At 46.9% G+C, this 26,235-nt stretch overlaps 1 protein-coding gene across 1 annotated transcript in view; it reads right to left on the reverse strand.

The window, feature by feature from the left end:
* The window catches only part of MYH13 (myosin heavy chain 13), a 60,702-nt gene that overhangs the window by 9,706 nt on the left and 24,761 nt on the right, over positions 1-26,235 (reverse strand). The window contains exons 17-33 of the mRNA XM_045824176.1: positions 24,877-24,950; positions 24,693-24,780; positions 20,007-20,124; positions 18,444-18,567; positions 17,186-17,322; positions 15,292-15,547; positions 13,357-13,599; positions 11,554-11,730; positions 10,445-10,590; positions 10,249-10,339; positions 9,072-9,461; positions 4,868-4,994; positions 4,660-4,778; positions 2,296-2,492; positions 1,762-1,945; positions 1,209-1,374; positions 290-414 (exon numbers count right to left, since the gene is read on the reverse strand). Of these exons, the coding sequence (XP_045680132.1) occupies positions 290-414; positions 1,209-1,374; positions 1,762-1,945; positions 2,296-2,492; positions 4,660-4,778; positions 4,868-4,994; positions 9,072-9,461; positions 10,249-10,339; positions 10,445-10,590; positions 11,554-11,730; positions 13,357-13,599; positions 15,292-15,547; positions 17,186-17,322; positions 18,444-18,567; positions 20,007-20,124; positions 24,693-24,780; positions 24,877-24,950 (2,762 nt within the window). The remainder of the gene's footprint in view (positions 1-289; positions 415-1,208; positions 1,375-1,761; positions 1,946-2,295; positions 2,493-4,659; positions 4,779-4,867; positions 4,995-9,071; positions 9,462-10,248; positions 10,340-10,444; positions 10,591-11,553; positions 11,731-13,356; positions 13,600-15,291; positions 15,548-17,185; positions 17,323-18,443; positions 18,568-20,006; positions 20,125-24,692; positions 24,781-24,876; positions 24,951-26,235) is intronic.

Genomic DNA, 26,235 nt, shown 5'->3' on the forward strand with positions numbered 1-26,235 from the left:
CAGAGCAAGCTCTCAGATGTTTGGTGAATGATTTCTTGCTTCCTGAGAGGAAAATGCTGAAGATATAACAAACAAATGTATTTATTTTCACAAGGGGAAATATGATGGCCTTGAGGACACCAGGAGACGAAGCAGCAGAGCACAGCTGTTTCCCCAGGGCAGCTGGATGTTGTTCCCTAGGGGAGCCTCAGGGCCTCTTGGCAGGAAGGGCCCCCAAGTGGAGAGCTAGCCCCCCAACTTCAGTGTTCTGCCCTCCTCAGCTTCCCTGTGTCACATCCCAGACACTTGCCTCCACCTCCTCTAGGGCAGCCTGGAGCTCTGACTTTTCTTGCTCCACTTGCTTCTTGGTCTTTTCCACTTCCTGAAGATTCTTGCCAGTTTCTGCAATCTGCTCAGTTAGGTCAGAAATCTCTTCTGCAAAGGACAGGCTTGATTTAGGCTATTGTAACAGTCTCTGACGGCACAGGCATTTGCCAGGCAGTTTAGGGACTGGTGATTAATTTAGGACATTTATATAGGAGAAAATACATGAAGCCTTTTGGGTGATGTGTCAGCAAAATGCAGGTGGGCTGCCTCACCTGAACTGTGCAGAAAGAGGAGTGGCAAGAACAGTGCATGTTCGTAGAACTTCACAAAGTACACAAAGTTGTCCAGAGGACCAGAGAAGAGAATTGTGCACAAAATGCATAGAATCATCGCCTTTTAGAGCTTTTGGGTCTGGTGTAATTTTTTTTTAACCCTTACATGAGGACATTAAAAAAATTCCTTTTAGAGAGAGAGGAAGAGAGAAAAATATCAATTGATTGCCTCCTGTATGCATCTGGACCAGAGATTGGACCTACAACCCTTCAGTTATGGGGCGATATTCCAACCAACAGAGCTGTCCTGGCCAGGGCTGGTTTAATTTTGTAGGTCAGGAGTCTGAGGACCTAAGGGACTTAGTGACATACCCAGGGACACAAAGCCACATAGAGACAGAATCTGGGAAAATGTTCTCTACCCACTGTGCCCTGTTTCTGAGCATGTGACTTTGCTATGACTGTGCCTTACATTAGGAGGGCTCAGGCCTTGAGGTAAACTGAACAGACTTAAGGATTTTGTGGGGCAGTGGGAAGGAGGAGGTGTTTGGAGGTGGCTGTGCACATGTTAGGGAGGGTGGCCAGAAGAGAAGGGGAGTATCACACACCCATGGTGGGGCAGGAGCTTACCTTGCAGATTTTTATTCTCCCGCCTCATTGTCTCTAACTGATCCACCACTTCCTCGTAGGCGTTCCGCATCTTGAAGATTTCAGTACTAAGTGATCTGGACTCTTTCTGAGCTGCTTCCAACTCAGCTTGACTCTCATCCATCTTTTGCTTCCACTCTGCAAGGACCTAGGAGAAGACAAAGGGACACATGAGAAACAGAAAGGGTCAGGGGACCACCAGCAACATCAAGGTTTTATTTGCTCTTCCATCCTTGGGACTAGAGAAAAATGGGGCCCCCATTCCAAATCAGGAACTGCCCTTTCTGGTATCCATCCAATGGCTTACTGTATGTTTTCATCTCACAGTAAACTGAATTAGCTTTAAGTAAATATAAAATTCCCTTTGGAGAACCATCACAAAAGTAAAGAGACACTACAAATTCCCCCAACCCCCACCCTCCGGACTGGGACTCTCTGCTCAGACTGAGGGCCTCCCTGGTTGTGTGCACATCTCACACACGAGCACGAAGGGCTGACCCATTCATCCCGCTGCTGTCACGCAGTAGGGAAGGACCTTATCGAAGTTCCTCTGCTTCTTGTCCAGGGTGGCGCAGGCAGTGTTGGCTCGCTCCAAACCCAGCATCAGGTCATCCACCTCTCCCTGCAGCCGCTGTTTGGTTTTCTCCAAGGAAGCGCACTTGGAGCTCACTGCCTCTGTGTTTTCCTCAGCTTCCTGCAGCCTCTGGGCCAGTTTTTTCCTAAGAAAACCAGATTTTTTTTTCTCCCTGACAAAGGTGGACTATTTTGAAAGTATTATATCCGAAGAGAAACAGCCTGTAGGGGTGGGAACTTGATAAGAGCCAGACCTAGAGTTCGATGAAGGGAGAGGATTTAAGTGACATCTGAAGAATCCCCAAGTGCTTGGTGACAAAGCAAGTCACTGAGGAGGCACCAAAGGGACCAGGTGGAATGGATGGTACACCACAGGAAGGACGGGAACACCCTATGTGAATGCTTAAGAAAACCCCAAGGCCTGGGAAGAGAGATGCTCTGTTCCTTTACTTGTGCCTTAGAGTCACCTCTCCTGCTATAACCTGGGAGCCCGTACTTGGCCTCCTCCAGCTCCTCAGTGCGCTGGATGGCGTCCGTCTCATACTTGGTCCTCCACTGGGCAACCTCACTGTTGGCCTTGGACAGTGCCCTCTGCAGCTCGGCCTTGGCTTCTTGCTCCTCCTCGTACTGTTCCCACAGCAGGTCACGGTCATGGCGGGAGGACTGCAGGGCATGGGCCAGGGCATTCTTGGCCTGAGAATTACCATGGTGACAGAGTGCAGAAATATTTGGCCATGTTCCAAGTTAAGGCATTTTCATTTCAACCTGCATTTCCTAAGTTGAATCATTTCCATGCTGCCTTCACAGATGTTGCTGTGACAGTATGTCACCTGTTTTATTTAATTTTTTTTAAAGTTGATTCCTTTAAAATATTTAAATATATTTATTTTAAAAGTAAACTATTATCCTACAGTAAATTAAACACCATTAATACTGATCATAATCAAAATGTAACTATAAGAATAGATGCAATTGCCCTGACTGGATGGCTCAGTTGATTGGAGTGTTGTCCCATACACCAAAAGGTTGCAGGTTTGATCCCTGGTTGGGGCACATATGAGAGGCAACCAGTTGATGTTTCTCTCTCTCTCTCTTTCTCTCTCTCTCTCTCTCTGTCTCTCTCTCTCTCTCCTTCCCTTTTTTCTCTCTCTCTAAAAATCAATAAACATATCCTCAGGTGAGGATAAGAAAAAAGAATAAATGCAACAGAAATAAAATAATGCCATCACTTTCTGACGAGGCACTTTGCCACTATGACTCTGTGCCTGAGGTCTGCTTTCTCTGTCTTAATAAGAAAAATAAACAAGTGCTAAAGAGATGGTGTCCAAGTTGAGACCACTTCCTTATGCAATCAGAAGAACTGAAACAGAATTGGAAAGGGAATACTTTCCTCATCACTACTTGATGCAATGTTATGGAATGCTGTGATTGTGAACAACCTGAAAGCATCTGGTGCCAGCAGTGGGCTGTTTCTCCACATCTGTGAACCCCATGTGATCCATGCCACCCCATGGCTCTGCCTCCTCTTCCTGAGCAGGGAGGTCATGCCCAGGGACCCCACATAGTTTTCCATCTGGTCAGGAGAATGGACAGTTTATCTCTCATCATCATAGTCACAAAACACCTCTGGTGCCACCAAGCGCAGCATGTCATACACTTTCATCCTTTCACGGTATTTATTTATTTATTTATTTATTTATTTTTAATTTCAGTACTAAATATGAACATTTATCTGGTACCCAATGGCAATACAACCTCCCGGCAGTGGGCAGTGGAAAGATTTTATCACCCAAATACTTCCAATGATACTGATCCAATAGTAGGTAGGACTTGGCCACAAGTCTTCAAACCACCTGGCTCACAGAACAGGTGTTTATTGAGCGCCTGAACTATTATACAGGCTGATCCCTGTGCCAGACACAAAACTTGGCCTGAGAAGGAAAACTCAGCTGCTATAGTGCCCTGGCCAGAGGACAGCTCTGCTCTTCAAGTGGATGTTCTCATTACTTGGTCAGGCTCTGGTTCTCACTGCTCCCCGGCCCTCCATCCACCACTCACTCCATATGTACAATAGGAAGATGGCAGATAAATAGAGCACTGCTCCCTTTTAGATAGAATCCAAGAGAATTCCAAAGGATTGCTCCCTCAGTCTTAGCTGGGTATGGCGACATCAGTATTACAATTAGATACTCTTGTGGACTCCTGTATTCTCATTCTAGTGCTTGAACACACATTGGCAGCATTTGCTAAGCACATATTGTGTGTACTGTTCTGCTGTGCACCATGCCTACTATCAACAACCACAGTGGGGAAAAATCATTCTTGTCCTCTAGGAGTTTACAGATCAGTGGGGGACATGCAATACAAACATAAACACCTAGATACTGACACCAAGAATGTGGTAATGCTGTTCATGTTTGTACAGATGCCTCAAGTGCCCCTTAAACCAGGCAGTCTTTTGGCATAAGGGTTGTTTACAATTGGGTGTTATAGCAGAGGAAAGGCAAAGTGTGATGAAGAAGAAAGACAGGGACACTTCATGGGGCTATGATGAACTGCTGAGCAGTGTAAAAGAATACACAGAGGCAGTGATGGGAATGGGTGCCCCTGGGTGGAAAAGGGAGTTCATCAAATCTCCCTGTAGGGCAGAGGAACCCAGAGGAGGGAGTGCCCTGAAGGATTTTTCTCACTCTGAGGAAGGAGGTCCGACACCAAGTTCCCCTCACCTGAAACACCAGGCTTAAGGCAGAAAGGAGAAGCCTCTGCTTCTGTCATGCAGCCCTGCCTCCAACCTGCTCTGTAGCTTCTCAGATTCTCAGATTCTGTCTGATGCTGCCATACCAAGGAGAGTTGTCCTTACCTTGGTTTCTTCCTCCAGCTGCCTCTTCAGCTCATCCAGCTGCTGTGTGAGGGCCTGCCTGCCTTTGGTTAGCTGTGAAACCAGAGCCTCCTTCTCTTCCACCTGGTGGCTCAGCTCCCCTAACAAACAGAGTGGCCTCTTTGTTGACCCTGCTGCCCCTCCCTGACCCTAAGGCCCTGTGGGACCCCAGCACCCTGCCCATCCTCACCATGCTGGGTCTGCAGTCTTGCCTTCTGCATGTTCAGATCATGGATTAACTGTGTTTGCTGCTCATCCTTGGCTTTGAGTTCATTTAATTGGTCTTCCACAGTTCGGCACATTCTTTCCATGTTACTCTTAAAAAAAAAAAAGAAAACATGAATGGGAAAGTGGGTTCCTGATGCCCAGTATTAAACTGGACAGACTGATAGTTTAGCTTCTCGTCAGGTAAAATAGAAATAAAGATGGACTTCTGGCCAACATGGAGGTGTAGGTACACACACTGTGCCTCTTCAAACAACCAAAAGAAGGACAACAACAATTTAAAAAACAAAAAATAACCAGAAGTGACATAAAATCGAACTGTATGGAAGTCGGACAACCAAAGAGTTAAAGAAGAAACACTCATCCAGACTGGTAGCAGGGGTGGAGTCAGGCAGCCAGGGCTGAGAGGACTCACAGCAAAGAAGCAGCTGGTGGACCCAGCAAGGTCTCATTTAAAGATGTCCTGGAGGTTCCTAAAGCCTCTCCTAATTTTTTTGAATTCTTGTTTCTTCAAAAAATGAAGAAATGAGTTGCAGAGCAGGATGTGCAAATCTGTAGCTGGCAGGGAAGGCAGCAGCTGGCAGACCCAGTAAGATGGCAGCTGGTGGAGCGGGCGGTCCCACATTCGTGTGCAGATAAACCAGGAGAAACAACTGGGGAGTGAAACAGACCATGCAACCCAGGGTCCCAGTGTGGGGAAATAAAGCCTCAAGCCACTGATTGAAAACACCTGTGGGGGTTGAGGAGGCAGCTGGAGAAACTCCCAGCCTCACAGGAGAGTTCATTGGAGGGACCCACAGGGTCCTAGAACATACACAAGCCCACCCACCCAGGAATCAGCACCAGAAGGGCCCAATTCACTCGTGGGTATTGGGGGAAGTGACTAAAATCTGGCAGAGAGAGGAGCAAGCACCATTGTTCCCTCTCAGACCCCTCCCCCACATACAGCATCACAAAGCAGCAACATGGGTTACCCCGTCCCGGTCAATACATAAGGCTCTGTCCCTCACTATGTAACAGGCACATCAAGACAAAAAACAATGGCCCAAATGAAAGAACAGATCAAAGCTCCAGAAAAAATACAACTAAGCGACAAAGAGATAGCCAACCTATCAGATGCACAGTTCAAAACACCAGTAATCAGGATGCTCACAGAACTGGTTGAATTTGGTGGCAAATTAGATGAAATAGTGAAGGCTACGCTAAGTGAAATAATGGAAAATGTACAGGGAATCAACAGTGAAAGGAAGGAAACTGGTACTCAAATCAACAGTGTGGACCAGAAGGAAGAAAGAAACATCCAACCAGAAAATAATTTTAAAAAAATGAGAAGAGGCTTAGGAACCTCCAGGACATCTTTAAACATTCCAATATCCTAATTATAGGGGTACCAGAAGGAGAAGAGAAAGAGCAACAAGTTGAAAACTTATTTGAACAAATAATGAAGGAGAGCTTCCCCAATCTGGCAAAGGAAATAGACTTCCGGGAAGTTCAGGAAGCCCAGAGAGTCCCAAAGACGTTGGACCCAAGAAGGAACACACCAAGGCACATCATAATTACATTACCCAAGGTAAAAATGAAGGAGAGAATCCTAGAGGCAGCAAGAGATAAGGAGATAGTAACCTACAAAGGAGTTCCCATCAGACTGTCAGCTGATTTCTCAGAAAAGATCTTGCAGGCAAGAAGGGGCTGGAAAGAAGTATTCCAAGTCATGAAAGGCAAGGACCTACATCCAAGATTGCTCTATCCAGAAAAGCTTTTATTTAGAATGGAAATGCAGAAAAAGTGCTTCTCAGATAAGGTCAAGTTAAAGGAGTTCATCATCACCAAGCCCTTATGTTATGAAATGTTAAAGGGACTTATCTAGGAAAAAGAAGATAAAAAATATGTACAGTAAAATGACAGCAAACTCACAATAATTAACAACCACGCCTAAAAAAAAAACAAAAGCAAACTAAGCAAACAACTAGAATAGGAATGGAACCACAGAAATGGAGATCACATGGAGGGTTATCAATAGGGGAGTGGGAGGGGAAAGGAGAGAGAAAAGGTACAGGGAATAAGAAGCATAAATGGTAGGTAGAAGATAGACAGGGGGAGGTTAAGAATAGTATAGGAAATATAGAAGCCAAAGAACTTATATGTATGTCACATGGACATGAACTAAAGTGGGAGAATGTGGGTGGGAGAGGGTGTGCAGGGTAGAGGGGAGTGAAGGGGAGAAAATGGGACAACTGTAATAGCATAATCAATAAAATATATTTAAAAAAAAATGAAGAGCACACAGAGGCAAGTTTTAAAAAGCCATTTTGTATTTGCTTTATTTTTATTTGTGATTGCTCTTTTATCACCAATAGCTGGGATCAGCAGCATTTGGCAGATAAGCATTTAATGATTTGTAAACAAGCCTTTGAGAAGATGCCACTCAAAGGAACCCCGGGATCTTCTTATAACATAAGTAATTCTACTGCCATGTAAAAAATAATACCTTCTGGTGTGTTTATTTGCAGGCAATATATTCAGGTGATAGTGCTGAGCATTTCATTGAATTATACAAAAAGTTCCCTGTGGCAGAGAGAGCATGTAGAGATTCACCCCCGCAGTGTCTAGTTGTCCTGTATTTTTGGGAAGCTTGTTTAAAAACCTTGTCTGTTCTGCAGACCTCTTCCCTCCTCCCCCCACCTCGTATAACATAAAATAAATATATTGAGCATTTATTCATCCTTAGACTACAAAGTATGAGATGCCAGCAGAAGAAGCAGGGATATTAGATTCAAAGGAAGATCCCAAGGAGCTTAGGATAGCTTTAAGAAGATGACATATAGCATGAAATAATTAAATCAGGGGTAGTTGGAAAAGAAATGGGGACTCACAAAGAGAAAAATCAGTCAACAACTTAAGTCAACAACTTAAAAAATACAAGGTAATATAAAGTACTTCTTCCACTGGATTTTAAAAGTGAGAACTAGAGCAGGAAGCAATGATGGAGATAGGGATGATAGTTAAAGGTGGTGTGTGCGTGATGCTTGACTTGGTTTGCTATAGGGGAGGGAGGTGGGGGGAAGGAAAGGTGGGCGGGAGAGAGACAGAGAGAATACATACAGACGCATTTCTTAAGGAAAGGGAAAAAAACCAAGGCAGGCACAACAATGACTAAGCTAGAAAGAGAGAGAGAAAGGAGTTGCAGTGAGGAAGAATCAAAAGAATGAATGAGCTGTGTAAACTCAGGTGCTAAAGACAACAGGAGGCACCACGGAGACCACCTTAGTTCTCTGATCTTTCTCTGCATCCCTTTCCTCCTCAGACACTGGAGCAGCTCTCTGTAGGAGGTCCATGGCCCCACGTGGGGGGTCACCCCTTGTCCTAGCCTAGCAGCAGTTTCACAAGAGGCAAGAGTTGCAGGAGGGCAACTCTTGAGTCTAGGAGCACAGTTACTGTAGGAGGAAATCTCTTCTTTAAAGCCATACACATAGGCCAGTTTGCCAGGAAGCTGGTGACATTTACACTTCAGTGCCCTCCTCTGCAGGGGCCCTAGCTGCAGGGAGCTGAGGTCCCAGGTGGGGAAGAGAAGCCACTCAAAAGCAAGAATTTGTTCCTGGGTAGGCATTTCTGACAAATGGCCTGAGAGGTCTGAGAAGGCAGGCACCTCAGTCTCCAAGGTGCCAGTAATTTGTGACTTATTTTTCTCATTCTGAATAAATATTTACCTACTTGTTTAATTTCATATTCATAAGTTATATATATTTTCTTAAAAAGCCCTTCCTCTCTTGAGTTTTAAATGCTTCAAATGCCATCAAACCTGGATCCACCCTGGTCTCGTGTGCAATTTCACGTTGGCTATGCTTCCCAGGGACTAATGTTGCAGACTAAGATGGTGGCCATACCGAGCAAGACCCTTTGATACAATCCATTCCACAAGTTTAGTTCTAGAAAATGCCAGATGCCTTGGAAGCTTTCTGGAAAGTTTTGGAAGGATGATGAGGCCCTGAGTCATAGCTCGTCATTGGCTGAAGTTTGACTGACCTGAATTAGTTTGGGGAATGGGGAGCAGGCAGAGCAGGGAGAGGGATTCAGGTGAGAACGTGCACTGAATGGGGCATTTATTGACACAAGCCCGCTGGGCCAGTGGATGTAGCAGCCTCACACATGCCCAGAGCAAAGTCAGGTACCTTGGACTTGGAGATGGTCTCAATGCTGCTGGCCATGTCATCAATCTCCATCTTCAGCTCACTCTTCTCCTTCTCCAGCTTCTGCTTGACCCTCTGCAGGTTGTCTATCTGCTCCCCAAGTTCAGCCACACTGTCTGCATGCTTCTTCCTCAGGGTGGCTGCTGTGGCTTCGTGCTGCAGAGTGGCCTCCTCCAGGTCCCTGCGCATTTTCTGGAACTCAGCCTCCCTCTTCTTGTTCATCTCAATCTGGGCCGAAGTGGCCCCTCCAGCTTCTTCCAGCCGCTCGCTGATCTCCTCCAGTTCCCGAGCCAGATCTGAGCGCTGCTTCTCAATCTTGGCTCTGAGTGTGTGTTCTGCTTCAACCTCTTCCTCCAGCTCTTCAGTGCGGGCCTGCAAGGGTCCCTGTGTCAGAAGTTCTGTGGGGCAGCAGCCCACTTGGGGAGGGCAGGAAGGTGAGGGATGGAGGGCGGGCATCATAATCCAAAGGATACTCTCTACGATGAAATTCATGAAAAAAACTTGGCCACAATCCATGTGGCCCTCAGCAGGGAAGTAGTCCAATCATCTGGGATAGAGCCCCACACTGGGAGGTGTCAGCCACCTGCCCAGGCCCACCAAGGATGCTCTGCAGAATAGGATGCTGTGCTGCATGGAGGGAACAAGCTGCAGAGTGATCATCTCAACATGGTAATATTTTTAATGTATATTTTATGTGTATATTTTATATATAGTATGTCTACACATACATTTTAATATTCTTGTTCCTTTAAATGTTTATGTGTATCTATAAACATGTGGGCTATATATACAATACAGCACACATATTTGGGGGGCCTTATGTACACATAAACCCGTGGCAAACCATCCTGAAGGAGGCACCCTGAAGCTGCTGGCCACTCCTGAGCAGACGGCAAGGCACTGGGCTCAGGAGCAGCAAGCAAAACACCCCTGTCAATAACATTCAGCCTTACTGGTAATAGGTTAATTGTGTGCAAGGAAATCTACATATGTGTTACTCAGAAAATTTAAATATTAATTCAAAAAATTAAAGGGAAGGGCAGGACATTCCCTCCAGCTCTAAGGGGAGGGAGAAAGAAGCAGCTACAGAAATGAGGGGAGCAGGGCAGGGAGGTGCTTGCAGGGCCTTTTGGAGGGGACAAGGTGTCCCCACTCTCACCTGCAGTTCTTTGATCTTCTTATGTAACTGCAAACTGTGAACTTGTTCGTCGTCAATTTTGGTTTGCAGCTGACTAATTTCAAACTCCTTCCTGCAAGTAGATATGGACGTAGTTAAAGTAACATGAAATACAAGCCTTTGGAAGGGGCACACTGGCTTTCTTGCTCAAACCAGAGGTTGAAGATGGAATATCTACTTTTTAAATTTCTCCTCTGCTTGCTGCCTGTCATTCTCTAGATCCATAATGGACTCCTGGGACATTTTCAGGTCTCCTTCCAGTTTCCTCTTCACCCTCTCCAGGTCAGCCCGCAGTTTCCTCTCCTGCTCCAAGCATCCCTCGAGCTGGGGAGACATGGGTGGGGGGTTGAGATCCTGTAGGGAAGCGAGCTTGCCCTTTTTTCCAGCACTGCCATGCATGCGCCTGTGGCTTTCGTGGGCTCACTTTGAGTGTGACTGCACGCCCATGGCCCCAGGAGGGGCAACTTTCCCTTCCTTCCTCACTCTCCTCTTTCCTCCCTTCCAGCAAAGGCTACCCCTGGGGCTGGAGCCCCCAGAGGCTCTGTGGTGCCTCTTCCAGCTGATTCCCACATGGCCTGTTCCGGGTCAGGATCCTGCAAAAACATGGTGCCCATAGGGTCATGCTCTTGCCTAGACAGGAAAGGAAGGGGCCTCTGGGGTGGACACTGTCCAGATTGTACACCGTCACTCCTCCCCCAGCTTACACCCTGCAACTGCCACGGGAGCCTTAGAGTGTGTGTGGGTACACAGGTGGGTGTTCCAGCACAGGGGTGGAGAGGTGGAGCACACTTGCTGTGGCCTCAGGAAAATGAAGGACACCTGGTAAAACTCTAGCTGCAACTGTGAGTGAAACCTGAAGACTCTGAACCCTGAGGACAAAATGTAACATGATAGGGGGAAATGATCATTTCACAGTCAGAAATAGAACCAATTTTTAGCAATGTTAGTACAAGATTGAAGCTTTTGGAAGCTAGAAGACCTAGAAAGAGATGCTAGTGAGGATGATGACGATGATATTAGCAGCTAATGATTCACTAACACTCTCTACAGGCTGAGTTTCCATGGAAACCCTCTGAGGTGCAGCTAGTTGCTTCCCGTTTCACAGGTGGGGTTTAAGCGGTTTAAGAGGCTCGCTCAGCGTTCCAGGCGCATGTGGAGAGGGCTGAGATCTCAGCCCAGCGACTCGGACCTTGGGGTCTGAGCGCTTACCCTGCACCGTGTAGACCCTGTCCTTGCTGAACTCCTGTGAGCAATAAACGTTAGAGCCCAGCAGTAAAATACACTCACGTCATCTGCTTGCTGCTCTAGCTTGACATTTATTTTGATAAGACCATTGACCTTGTCTTCTTCAACCTGAAGGTCATCCAGTGTTTGCTGATGAGCTTCCTGCAGAGATTTCTTCTCCTTGGTTAATTTGGAAATGCTTTCTTCAAGGGCTGTCATTTCTTCAGAGAGATTCTTTACCTAGTAAAATACCAAGACTAATTGAATGTTCAAACAATTAAACCAGAAGCTTCTAGCAAAGGCTATTGATTCTTTTATTGGAGGACATTGTTACTTGTTATCCTTTTATTGAAGGGCACTGTTAAATGTAAATCTGCTGCCTCTGAAGTGTAACCCATCAATCTGTAGTCACCATAACATATCCATGGGCATTTGCTTATTAGGTTGGCTGACTGGCGTTTAAAATAAGACAAGAAGGGGAAGGAGAAGCCTGAGGTGCTCTCAAGAAAACCCAAAACAGGAGTTCTGAGAGTCAGGAAGCTGGGCAAGGGTGCCCTACACAGAGCTCCAAAGCACTCAGTTTAATTTTTCCCCATGTACCATATTCTTCCAGATCGGAGATAGCTTACTCCTGACACACAGGCTGAATCTGGCCACAGACATCTTTTCTTTAGTCCTCAAGTGGTTTACAACTTTGGAATAAGTTAGCAACATTGAAAAACTTGAGATTTCACATAAAAGTGAGATTTCTGGCTTCTTACAGAAAGTTGGAAGCTCTGGCAATGCGGGATTCCCATTTCCACCTGGCAACAGCTGGCTGGAGCTGAGTCTTGGCTGCCACTGATGGACAGGGTAAATGCTCTCCAGTTTGCCATAGTCTTTACCCCTCACTATCATCTCTTTCCATTATTCCCAATTGTTCATCCAGCACTGACTGAGTCATCTCACACCTGGCCAGCCTCATCCTTTGTTCTACCTCATTGGCAACCATTATGAAATGAGTCATGTATTGTGTTCTTCATTTATTTTTGTAAACTATTTACTCTTTTGTACCCATGTTATTTTAGTCTACATAATGGCATCATGCTGTGTCTTTCATTTTCTTACTTCTCCACTCAGCACTAGTTCTTTTCTACCCATCTTGCTGCTCTCTGTGCAATAGCCTATGGCTCTGCATGGCTGTATAGTACTCCCTGGGCTGCACCCTCCAGATCTCACCTCTCCATTCCCCACCTTGGACCCTGATACTGCCTCCAGCCCTCCCCCCAACAAGCACTGCTGCCACAAACATCCTTGTATAGGTCCCTGTAGCAACTGGAGGGAAAACCCCCTGGTCTATACATGAAGGAGCAAAAACACTGGATTGAAGGCTCTGTGGGTTCTTAATTTGACTGATGCCAGATGGCTTTCCTGAAGGCTCATCAGCCTATACCCTACCAATGACCCATGAGGGTCCATGTACCCCACCTCCTTGCCAATCCTTGCCATTACCTAGTTTTCTGCCTCCTTTCTCTCCCTCCCCTCATTATCTGCCTGGCCCCTGCAGGCATTCGTGTTTGCTCTTCCTGTGTCAAGTGGGGTGAAAAGCAAAGTCGGACAGGACTCAAGATCTCCTACTTTGTGGAGGAAGTGTTGGGGCTGGAAGTGTGGTACAACCAGGCAGGCAGCAGGAGGGTAGAAAAGCCTGGAGGGTGGAGAAATCCTGCAGGGTGGAGATCGAGGCAGAGGACAGAAGTTGGTGGGACTGCACCACCATCTGCTCACTCCTGCCTTTCACTGCCAGGCAACGCTGCCCCCTGTCTGCTCCTTACAGAGAGCAAGTCAGGGTTGTTCAAGACACTGTGGGCATCCCCTGGCTTTGCCCACCTTGTTCTCTGTGGCGTGCTTCTCCTTTTCCACTTTCATCAGGGTCAGCTCCAGGTCATCAATGTCTCTCTTAAGAGAGGAGCATTTATCTTCCAGGTTCCTCTTCTTGGCAACAAGTTCAGAATTTATTTCCTCTTCCTCTTCCAATCTCTCATTCAACTCCTTGACTTTGGCTTCCAGTTGAATCTTGCATTTGATGAGCCCTTCACACCGTTCCTCAGCATCCATCAGATTTTCCATTTCCTGAAAGAACCGGAGCATTATGTTCTGATCAGCCTCTTGATAAACCCTAGACAAGAAGGGCTTTGTGCTCCAAAAGCCCATGAATGAGGCCTAAAGAAGGGGTCACAAACTTACACACACATGCACATATACTGATGTGCACACACACACATATCATTCACATACTTTTCTTTTAAACCATTAAGGGCATCATCCACCTAATAAGAACTCACCTAAAATAATTTCAAGCAAAGGCATTCATGGAGTTTATAAGGATCTGCAAACCTGCCAGTTTTGGATGCATGGCTATCTCACTCTTCCTGCCACCACCAGCTAAACAGTGACTCAACTCCTCTGTGTGATCACAAGCTAATGAATGTTTTCCAAACATCACTACCTTTCACCTTTTAACAGAAAAGTGCAGCCTATGTCTCCTTAGCCCTGCCTCCTCGAGCCACAGAACAGAAAATTCAAAGTAGACAGGAATAAGTGATGAAATATAAACATGTTCCAGAACACTCTGTAATGAGTCTCTAAGACAGACCAAGATAAGTTCTTAAACTGCATCGGGCTATAGCTTCTCACATAAGAGTATTGTAAGGACTGGATGCACCTTTCAAGGTCATGAATGAAAACAGACTGGCAAGAATAAGTGTCTGTGTTTATGGAACATGAGCTATGTGCTAGGCATTTTACCTGTATGGACTCACCTAATCCTCCCAATGACCTTATGATGTGGGTATATTTACTATGTCCATTTGATAGGTAAGAATACCGAGGCACAAAGAGGATGAGTATCTTGCCCGAGCTCACACAGCTATCAAATGGAGCACCTTGGGTCTAAACCCAGCAGTCTGGTTCTAAAACTTGTCTTCTTGCCCACTATGCTTAGGACAGTCTTTCTAATAACCACAATATACTGACTGGGAAAGTGAAAGGGGAGGAGAAAATGCTTTTCACATAAGGCAAAAGGTAAATGTATTTGGGAGTTTTAAAAAGGGCAAATGATGCCCTGGCTGGTGTGGCTCAGTAGATTGAGTGCAAGGCGGTGAACCAAAGGGTCACTGGTTCAATTCCCAGTCAGGGCACATGCCTGGGTTGTGGGCCAGGTCCCCGGTAGGAGGCATGTGAGAGGCAACCACACATTGATGTTTCTCTCCCTTCCTTCCCCTCTCTCTAAAAATGAATTAAAAATCTTTTTAAAAATATTTTTATAAAGAGCAAATAATACATGCTTTAACTTTGTGAAATGATACAATTACACAGAGTATTACGCACAGTATACATGGCTTTTTTTCCCTTGTTTCTTTGATAAGATGCATATTTTTAAAGCATGTTTGGCTATAACCATGGTATAGAAAATTCCTACATCTACTTTGAATTATTTAATTAGTGTTTTATTCTTACTTGCAAAAGTTTAAAATGCCTGGTACATTCCTGAAGGCTTTTATTATGATGAGACATACCAACAGCAAACTAGGTCTAATGCTGCCATGAAAGGCGGGGCGAAGTCAGGGTGAGCAGAATTCACGTTGCAGACATGTTTTCCAGTCTTCTCTGCTTTGTTGAAGCCAGGACCAGACCCTCCTTTTACGGGCAGTGTGGTGCTGCTATACTCTGTGTGAGCACTAGGTGGCACCAATGCCCCTTGAATAGACACCTTGCTAGGGCCTCCAGGTTGTTCCTCCTTTCTATTTTTAAGAAGGTACTTACAGACTGGACCTGCAACTGGAGGTCATTCTTTTCCTGCAGCAGGGACACCATCTTCTCCTCCAGCTCCTTCCGGCGAGCCTCAGACCTGGCCAGTTCTTCCTTGGCCCTCTCGAAATCTTCCTTCATGGTGGCTATCTCCCTCTCTGCCTCCGCACTCTTCAGCAGTGGCTTGATCTTGAAGAACAGGTTCATCCAGGGCCAATGCTTGACATTCATGAATGAGCGGATGTTGTACTGGATACAGAAGATGGACTCCCTGTACATCCGTTAGAGTCTTAGGGTTGGCATGAATGAACCACAACCAGGTCTTGTCTCCCTCCCCATGCAGCCCGTGGGCCCTGGGGCCTGCACCATTCCCTTAGGTGGGAAGGAGCCACAGCTAAGCTGTGTGGACACTATGGACTCCAGAATAGGTTCTGCAAAGAGGGGCAGAGGAAACAGCACGGCAAAAGTTGGGAGGAGAGGGAGGGAGGGAGGGAGGGCACAGGCCTTGTGTGGACGGCCCATTCACCAGCCTCTACCTCCCCACCCCACGGAAAATGTTCTGCCTGAGCATGCCAGTGCCCCCTAATTACCAATGCGAGGGGCATCTTTTATTCCTGTTTTATTGGGTCCTTCTCCCACATTTGAGATATTAACTCTCACCCTTTTGAAACTCCCCTCTACCTTTAATTTCATGATAAAACAGGTTTCCTGTTTCACAGTACTTTGCTATATGGGCTCCCTCTGTATGCATAAGTGGTGGTGTACATCCAGGAGCTGCCTCAGTTCCCGGGTCTCCCAGACTCCTGCCCTCACTGAATTGACCTATTTTTCTGATTTTGACCATTGCCTCCATCTCACTGACACCCTCCCTGTTGCCTATTCGCCATCCTCAGCACCTCCCTATCACACAGCTCCTGTGTACCTGAGAACTTACTTTCCTCTCCTTTGAGCTGAGCCCTTCTTTGGGATATTTTAAATTTCTGTGCTGGCTTCCATTCACTTCACCAAGCTCTATGCCTGGGAGATATTCTTGACTAATACACTTGGTGGCCCATATGGCAACGACAATGTCAGAGCTATACAGGTATTGGAGCATCTGGGAGAATGGGCTTCCACCCAAATGCCTCGCTTCCTGAAATTCCCATGCCTAACCAGCCACCAATGCTGTTATTCCTTCTACTGAAGCATGAGAGGAATAAGAGTCTTCTTTATTCCTTCAACATCCCCGCTCCTCTCTTACCCACTGACTCTTACCCTCTCTTACCTAAGACCCTAAGTTACTTAGGGTCCTGTCACTTATTATTTGGACTTCTATCACAGCCTGGTCTTGGCCTCCCTTGTCCCATCGGTTCCACTCTCCTTATAGCTGCCAGAATGACCTCTCTGAGCTGCAAACCCAAACCTCTCACTTGTCTCCTTACACACCTTCTGCAGCTCCCCATCAACCAGATGATCCAATATGGGCTCACTCATGTTGCTTTAAATATTGTGACCTGCTTGTTGGTTTCCCTCCCAGGCCATACTCTCTCAAGCCAGGCAAAACTTCTTTCAGAAAGATTTCTTCTTAGTGACCCTTTCATGCCAATCGCAACTCCCTACAAGGCTGGGGACTGATTCTCAACAGTCCCCCATTGTCCTGAATGTAACTCTGACCTTGTATGGATCATGGGCATTGACATTAGCCATGCACGTAAGTGCTTCCCACTGGCCTTGAGCCCCTGGAGGGCAGGGCTCCTTTCCATAGCCCCAGGACCAAGCAGAGACCCCAGCATGCAATTCCTGCTCAGGAAATGTTGGTTAAGTAGATGAACAAGTACGTTAATATCCCGAGACTATAAGCGGAAGTGGTAATCAGCGCCCAAGCAGAAAGGCAGGGTAAGGTGGCAGGAGGGGGGCAGGTCTGCATCACCTCCTCTCCATCATCTTCTTGAACTCCACCCGCATCAGGTACCCTCGGCACAGGGCCTGCGTTCGCGTCATCAGGGTCACCAGCTTCTCATCCCTCATCTCCTCCAAAAGTCCCAGGAGCCCAGCTTTGAAAAACACCTGTATTAAAAGAGAGACAGCCCTGCTGTCTCAGCAGGTGATCAGCCTGTCTCTGTCTGACTGCAGTCCTTGACTTTTAGGCCCTGGATAGGGACTGACAGCCACCTGGTTCCCAGGACTCAATGCTCAGCAGCTCTGGGGTCCTCAGCAGCTCTTCCTGTGTCTTGCTCCCAAGCACGTTCCAGGCCCCACCAACCCACATGGACAAATTTTGACAAAGCCCACATACAGGGAGCAAAAGTGTGCCTGAAAAGTGACCTCAGAGCTCAACTGTGCCCAGATCAGAGGAGATTCAGACTTCCACCTGCCCATCCTCAAAGGGTGTATTTTGCTACATGGGCTCCCTCTCTGCCCATCCAAGAAGGGTGGTCCCACCTCAGGCCCATCCACCTGCTGCCCACAGAAGCAGGGCTTCCTTGGCCCCCATGATGTTCCAAGGAAGCAGGGTTCCCTTGGGGGCAGCAGGTTCCTCCCTGGTGTGGTGGATGCTTCTGGTCCCGGTCCGTCCCTTTTCCGCACATGGAGTGTTGGGGCCAGGATTGGAAGCCAGCCTCTACCACTCACTATCCATGTGACTGTGAGTAAGTTTCTTGCTGGGAAGCTACACTTTCTCACCCTCCCAACAACCCTGTGAGGTCTGCATCACCTCATCAGGTTATTGAGGATCAATAAGATGTGTACAGAGGACGTGTCCCAGGCTCGGTGCACATGTGCTCAATAAGTAGCCTTTTTATGAGTTATAGCAATTCTTCTCAAGTGCTCACTGTCCCTGGGATTCTTTCTGTGTTCTCCTCTCTCTGGGGCTCCTTCATCACCTTTAGCATCTTTACTCTGCTGCCTCCAGCACACCAAGCTCCCATTGCTTTCTTCTATGGCTGGTGGGGCTCTGAGTGCCAATTAAGCCTCTAGACTCTTAAAAACCAACACAGAGACAGAGCCCTCTGCACCCAGTCACAGGGCTCCCTCCACCTGGGCTATGGGCCAAGGGGTAGTCAGGTTGACTAGATGGGGAAGGAGATCCCTTTCTTCCACTCAGCTAACAAGCAGCCCTGGGCTGTAGTGACACAGGGTGGGGAGGGGGTGTAGGGAGGAGTGGGTGTCCCAGCTCCACCTGTTCTCACCTTGGTATGACCAAACCTGAACTGCTCCCGGTCTACGTCGATAGAGTTCAGAAGCTTCTCAGAAGCATTTTTACTGTCAATAAACTGCCCTTCGGGGATGGCGCTAGCATTGAGGATCCGGTACCTGAGGAGGGAGGACAGCAGGTCAGTTCCGGGGCTGCTGGCAGGGGCAGCTGGTCAGTGGGCCTCAGAGGAGAAGAACTGCATCTGTTCCTCACTGCTCAGTCCGGAACCCTCAGTGCCCTGCGAGGGCCCTGGCCAGCAAGGCCTCGGATAAGGCTGGAATGGGAGGAGGCAGTCCATTGTGCCTGCGATGGGAGTGGGAGGCTGAAGGCAGATTGCAGAGAGCCACTGTGCCACGGGTGACGAGAGTCTGCCAGCTGTTGGCCCGGCACATGGGAAGCTGAGGCGACACCTGACCCTCGAGGAGCCCTGCCCTGGCAGATGTGTCAGGCCTCACACCTACTTAGGTCCCCTCGGCAGCCTGGAAGTGTGGGCTGGGGTGGTGGTTTCAGCAAAGGGATGAAATTCCCTGGCTGAACTCACACCTTAAGAAAGGTCCCATATCTGAGACCAGGCCTTCTAGAACCTTCTCTTTTTCCAGCCTTAGGAGGAAACGGAATATTGCACAGCTGGTCTGGCAGAAGGAGAATCTAGGGATGGTTCTACACAAGCAGGCTGTGGCAGGAGGGAGAAACAACAGGAGGAAGCCCTGCCAAGTGCATGGCAGGAATTTTGCTTTCAGGGAAAATGTTTTTGTTTTGTTTTGTTTCATTTTAAAGCCTTTATTTACTTACTTTTAGAGAGAGGAGAGGGGAAAGAGAGAGAGAAGGAAATATTGATGTGACAGAGAAACATCCATAGGTTGCTTCCAGTATGCACCCCAAGCAGGGACCAAACCTACAACTCAGGCATGTGCCCTGACCGAGAATCAAACCAGAAACCTTTTGCTCTGCAGAATGGCACCCAACCAACTGAGCCATATTGGTCATGGCTCCCCCCCAACCCCCCGCCCCTTAACAGACCCTGAAATCAACTGTGCCTCTAGGAGGTCCTTCTCCCTCCTCCACTCTGGATGCAGTCTGGACTTGTGGGCCCAGATGGCAGCTAGAAGGAATTGGTCTAGAGCAGTGGGTCTCAGTGGGGGTAGGGGGGGCATTTTGTCTCCTCAGGGGACGTTTAACAATGGAGACATTTTTGATTTTCACAGCTCTTGGGTTTGCTACTGCCATCTGTGGATAGAGACCAGGGATGCTGCCCAAATCTTATCAATGCACAAGAGCCCTGCAATTAAGGATTATCTAGCCCCAAATATCCAAGTGCAGTAGTTGCAAAACTTTGATGTGGAGTCTCAGTCAGGCTACGTGGTTCAGGCTCTGACCTTGGAGCCACTTTGGGCCAGCCTGGCATTCACACTGGGCAGAGGATCACCCCTCCACCACAGCCCCAGATGAAAACTGTGGACACCCTGGGGAGAGCCCACCACACACCCAGGCCAAGGAGCACTTCTGGGGAAGTCCAAAGGTGCCCTCAAAAGACAGATGCAAAGATGAGACAACCTACCGCTGTTTGAAGTCAGCATAAAGGATGCGGCTGGGGAATCCTTTCCTGCAGATCCGGATGCCCTCAAGAACCCCGTTGCAGCGCAGCTGGTGCATGACCAAGTGGTGGTCCATCACACCTGGGGAGAGAGCGTCCCGGAGGCAGGTCAATGGCTTTCTCATTGCTTTCCTTGATGGTCTGGGCACCATGAGACATTCTGACACACCCAGACTTGAGTGGAAAGGGTTTCTGCCAGCTGTAGGGTTGGCAGTGGCTGGAGCCTGTTTTCAGTCTTTGTGGACATAATCCCAACTTCTTGGGTGGACTCCAGCATCCCACCATGGAAGTGAGAGCCAAATATCAAATATTGATCTTTACCGTGGCCATGGTCCTTGGCTCTGTAGCTAGGCTCCAAGGGAGGGCACAGTGAGTGTGGAGCACCCTTTGGGCTTCCCATTAGATAACTTGAGATGCCCTTCTGCCTCTACTCAAGGACAGGGATGCCAAATTTGCAGGTTGTGCCTTCAGTGGGAGAAGAGAAACAGGGAGAACAAGGATGGCTGTTGCAGGGGGTGTGGGGGGTTGAATGCAGGGCAGTCATCTCGTTGACCATTGAGCACCTGCTCTGGAAGGCAAGTGGGGGCACCAAGGCAAGGGTGCAAGAAGAGCCAGGGGGACAAGACCCTGTGGGGAAGCAACATGGTCACCCTTGGTAACTGGCCTGGGTCAGGCACAAATCAAACAGGGACCCGGGAAATTCTGTCTTGGGACTATGTGAGGGCTCAGAGGAAAGGTACTATGGCTATGTAATGGCTTCTTAGTGTGAGTGCCCTATGTTTCTGGGGAGGGGCTAAAGCTGGTTTTGACTTAACCTTATGGAAACTTCTAGAATGCTCCCAAGTTCCCCTGGCTGCTGGGAGAAGAGATAATTATACATTTACACAAATTTTGAGATTCTGTTGGAGCTGCACTACTGTCTGACCCAGAAGTTCTGGGCCATGAGTGGCTATTTAAATTGAGATTCATTCAGATGAAAGATGTCATATAATTAGTGGCTATCTCACTGGACAGCTCAGATATAGAACATCTCCATCATTCCTGTAAGTTCTAGTGAATAGTGATTCTCTACAGGAAGAAGTGGGTAAGAGCAGGGAGAAAATGTATCAGAAATTCAGAGAACCTCTGATATGAGAGAACCTTAGGAATCATCTAGTCTAAGTCCCAGCCCCATTATTTCTCAGATGAGAATTCTGAGGAGTTCAGATCCTGCTGGACTATTTACTAGCCATGGGAGCTTGTACATTTCATGCTACAATGTCCTCATTTGTAAAATAGGGATAATGACAGTATCCACTTCCTCAGGCTGTTGTGGGGATTGCATTCATATGAGTGGAGATCTTCAAGTAGCCCCTGACACACAGCGAGGGGTGCATTAGACACTTGCTGCTTCTCCTTGTGGTGCCCCAGGCTGGGTTAAAGACATGGCGAGGCCGCCATCGGCATGAGAGCCGTGATCAGACAGAAAATGTGTAGCAGACAACTGACCCTTTCAGAGACAGAAGAAACCTTAGACTATCATTTTATGATGGGGAGACCAGAGTACCATTTGGCTTGCCAAATGCATCCACTCAGGGGCGACTTCAAGTTCCCACAAAGCCATTCTGTAAGATGGAGGAGTGTGAGGGTGGCTGAGCACAGAGAGGTGAAGTGCCTCCCAGGGTCATCACAGAGCTGAGGCTGGACTCCTGTCCCTCCTGGGCCCCTCCTGCGGGTACAGGCTCAGAATTCTTTCCCTTTGTCCTGCTCCACCCAGCTGAGACAGTTCATAGAAGGCCCATAAGAAAAATCCTCCTTTGCCTTTGTACCAACATGCAGAACTTCTACAAAGTTCCCCAGGCAATTGCTTCATCTTTCTTATGTCATATTTGCTGCAGGACTTTCTTCCTCTCTATTCTCCCTTTACTTACCACTTCCATCCCACTTCATCCCACTCCTCCAGCCATTTTGGCTTTCACAGGTGGTTGCACCCATCCTGTCTCTTATTCTCTGTATTTTATGATGCTTTGACACCTTGGGGCTTGCTGGCCTGGGTGAGACTGCCCTTTTCAGAGCTGGCCCTTTCCTAGAGATAGAGATTCCTCCCCTGTGGACACACAATTCACATGCAACCCAACCAATCCAGAGCCCATCACCCCCAGCCACTACCTGTATCATCATGCTGTCCCACTCAGGGCCAATATTCCCAAGCCCTGATCCCTCTAGGGCAGGGCCAGGTGCCAGACCAGTGAGCACAGCTTCTGCCACCTAGAGCCCATGGGAATTATTCAAACTAGCCAATCCTGAACCTGCCTTGCCCATTCTCTCCCATGGAAACCATAGTGAAGGCTCTTGTCTATGGTTCTGCCCACTCCCCTCGCCTCCTGACTGATGTCGGAGGTCCCCCAAGTGGCCCCCTATGGTGAGGGGCTCCTTTTCCGTTTGGGCACTGTAGCTATCTTTTCAATGGCAGCCATCTGCTGATCTGTTGGCCTCACCATACCAGAATAATAATAAAAGCGACATTTTGAGCAGCAGCGCACCAACCACTGGCCAGTCAACAGCACACATTTAGCAGGATCCAGGCTCGCAGCAGAGGAGAATGGGAGGACAGGGGACTGGAACTCTGTTCTGAAGGGCTTCTGTTCCAGCTGTGCCCGTGAGCCCTGGAGGACAGCCGGAGGACAGCTACAGAGCACCAAATGTGACTAGGGCTTTGATGGCAGCCCCAGCTCTGGGCGCCCTGGGGCGAGGCGTTGAAGCTGCCTAGTCCCAGTTCCCTCTTCTAGAAAATGAGCAGCCCCACCAGCTGCTCTTGTGTGTCAGTGTGTTAGTCTATTCCCAGAAACCGGAAAGAAAACAGAGAGTGCGAGAGCAGAGGAGATGCAAAGTGGGGAGGAAGGGACAGAGAGCTTGCCAAAATTTACCTTCAAAAAGAAGGAGTGAACCAATGGATTACCAAAACCTCTGGGACCCTGGAGGCACAGTGTGAACCTGCAGAGGTTCAGCCCACCCTCCTGTCACCTGGCACTTGCAGGCCATGTGCCATATACAAGAGTCATGCCACATGTGTGTTTGACTTGTACAAGCACGTGCTCTACAACAACAATGGGGATCGATTTTCTTCTGACAGAACACCCGCATCCAAGCCAACCATCTCCCTTGGTGCTTAACCAAAGGAGCAGCTCTATTCCAGCCCTGGAGGGGACCTGGCTGTGCTGGGCTCCCAGGCAGGGCGCCACCTGCCCCAGACACGGAGCGCCAAGACAGCGTGGCGCATTTTGCCTTCAGCTTAGACTTGAGAACCAACTGTCACAGAAAATAAACTCCACTAAATACAGTGGGCCAGGTTATTTTGGGCCTTAAAGTTTCTGGTTTCAAGTGATAGTAATGATAACAATTCCTATATTATTATTGTTATTATACATACTATTATTCTAATAATTATACTCATAATTTTTATTATAATGATAATAATGATAAAATTGACAGCCAACATTTATGGAATGTTCACATTCAGCCTTGTTTTAAATACTTGACTTGTATTCATTCATTTAATCTCCACAAGCCTCTATAGCAGGTTAAATGCGTTAATGTTTACAAAGTCAGTGTACATTTTATAAGAGCTCATTGAATAAATAAGTGAATGAATAACTAACTAAACAAATGAATGAATGAATGAATAAACACAAATTTTCTGCTTGCTTATAGAGCAGAAAGTTAATGTCTTTGGCTCAGGGTCCCAAGGGCAGTAGTAGGTGGAGCCAGGATTTCTCTCCTCCACCCTTCAGCTCCTCCGCTCACCTGTAAGGATGCCAAAAGCAGGCATTCACTCAGGAGGCCAACAACCCACGTCCAAGGTAGGACAGCCTGACTGGGGAGTGAGCTGCTCTGTAGCCATAGCTCTATGTGACAGTTTGTTTTGCTCTTTGTGACAAATGGCCCCAAAACACAGCTATATGGTAAGAATATTTATGAATCCAGGATGGGGTGGTGGCTAAAGGCCTACTGTACTGCACAGCATTCTGTATGCCTGTGGTCTCATCCTCAGTTTTCTCATCTGTAAAATGAAGTCGTTACACTTATCTCACAGAGAACTGCTGTCAGCAGTACAGACGATAGAACAGAGTGACTGACATGCAGTCTAGGCTCGGAAAACAGTTGCTACTGATGCTGTTTTATTGTGGAATACCTAAGATGATTATTTGCCAGTTCTAGTGGTTCTTCATGTTGGGGGAATGGGAACCAGAGCCCTTTAAGAACTGTATGAAAGTGATGGATTTAATGTGTCCGTGAATGTATACACAATACTTTGGATATAATCTCATAAGAGTGCCAGATAAACCACGCAAGATGCCCAGTTGAATTTGAATTTCAGATAAGCAGCAAATAATTTTTGAGCATAAGTATATCCCCAAATATTGCACAAGTCATACTTATACTAAGACATTTTTCATTATCTGAATTCAAATTTAGCGGGTTGCGTGGTATTTTTGTTGCGCAACCTGGCAGCTCTGTTTCATAGACTACCTAGCGAGGGGACATGGACCCGGCAGCTTTCCTCAGGTAGACACACATGTGTATGAACACACACACATGAATGCATGTGCATGCGCACACACAGAGTTTTGCATGTTTCAGAAGTTCTGTTCCAGGCAGATCCTCACTCACCAGGAGTCTTGGTTTCATTGGGAATCAAACATCGCACAAAGTGGGGATGAGTGCTCCTCAGGTTGGTCATCAATTTGTTTAAATTTTCCTGGGACACAAACCAGAACAAGCACATTTACCTTAGCAAATGTTCTTTCAATGGGCAAAAAAGACAACCAAAGGTGGAAGGTGCCAAAACACAAACCCTGAACACTGCCGACACGGTCTGGAAGGAGGAGCCCTTCTTCTTCCCGCCTTTCTTGCTGCTGCCAGAGTCACCTGAAGATAGATACAGACTGTGTCCAAGGCGGCTCGGAGGACTTTGCCTCTTGCAGCCCTAGAAGTCTTGGGTTTCTCTTTTTTTCCTATTTATTTTATTGTTTATGCTGTTACAATTGACCCTACTTTTTCCCCATTTGCCCCACTCCACCCATCCCCACCCTGCTGGGCAATCCGTATCCCTTGTCCATGACCATGGCTCATGCAAATATGTTCTTTAGCTGAGAGTTTTTATTTGTTTTGTTTTTTAATGTGCCTTCGAACTACTTAGATTTGGGGATGCACATGTCTATCACAGAGAGAATGGGGTAGGTTGGGATGGAGGTGGCATTTAACTGGGAGAAAAAATTAGATTCTAGTATCCAAGGAGAATTTTTTCCTTTAGAAATCAGATGTGAAGTTCAAGCAAGTATTTGGCAAGACTGAAACATTCCTCTTGATGAGAAAGTAGATGAGAATAATACAACTGAAAATTCTTAAGAATAGTCCATAATATCAGATTTAGTCTCTGACATATAATCAAGATTTGGTCCTATGGGAAATGTTATGCCTTAGTTTCCCCCATACCCCTCTCACTGCACTCCCTTGTCCCCAGGGGCCACCATGACTCCGAGTCTGGGAAAAGGGAAGAGAGGCAGGAAAGCCACTTCCACAGACCCACACATACACAGGACTTTGTCGTTCGAGTCCTGGGGTTATCTCTAAGCGAGGTCACAGAGAACCCTGATTAGGTTAAAAGAACATGGTGTTAATTGTTTAAACTTGTGTCCATTGTTTATACCCCACTGCTGAAAGTACACTAGACATTAATTTTTAAAAATGGTCTAATTATAGAATGAATTATTATATTGCACATATTTTCAAAATAAAAACATATATTTGTCAAATTTGTGCATTTAAGATAATCCATTATTTTTAAACACTATTTTGGGTTAAAAATAGGAGCATTATTTAAAATATATATATGAATAACCTTAAAAAGTGATACTGGCTTATATAGACACTTTGGAAAACAGTCTAGAAATTTTTCAAGAAAGTTATACATAGAGCTATCATACAACTCAGTGATTCTACTCCTAGGTATATACCCAAGAGAACTGACAACATATTTACACAAAGAAACTTGTATGTAAATGGTGAAGGCAGCATTATTTACAATAGCTGAGAAGTAAAGACAAGCCAAATATCCATCAATTAGTGAGTAGATGGACAAAATGTGTAACATACGTACAATGGAATACTATTCATCTATAAAAAGAAGTGAAGTACTGATACATGCCACGAC

This window comes from Phyllostomus hastatus, unplaced genomic scaffold, assembly GCF_019186645.2.
Source record: "Phyllostomus hastatus isolate PE091 unplaced genomic scaffold, TTU_PhHast_1.1 phas_scaffold_55, whole genome shotgun sequence".
In the NCBI taxonomy this organism is placed as follows: Eukaryota; Metazoa; Chordata; class Mammalia; order Chiroptera; family Phyllostomidae; genus Phyllostomus; species Phyllostomus hastatus.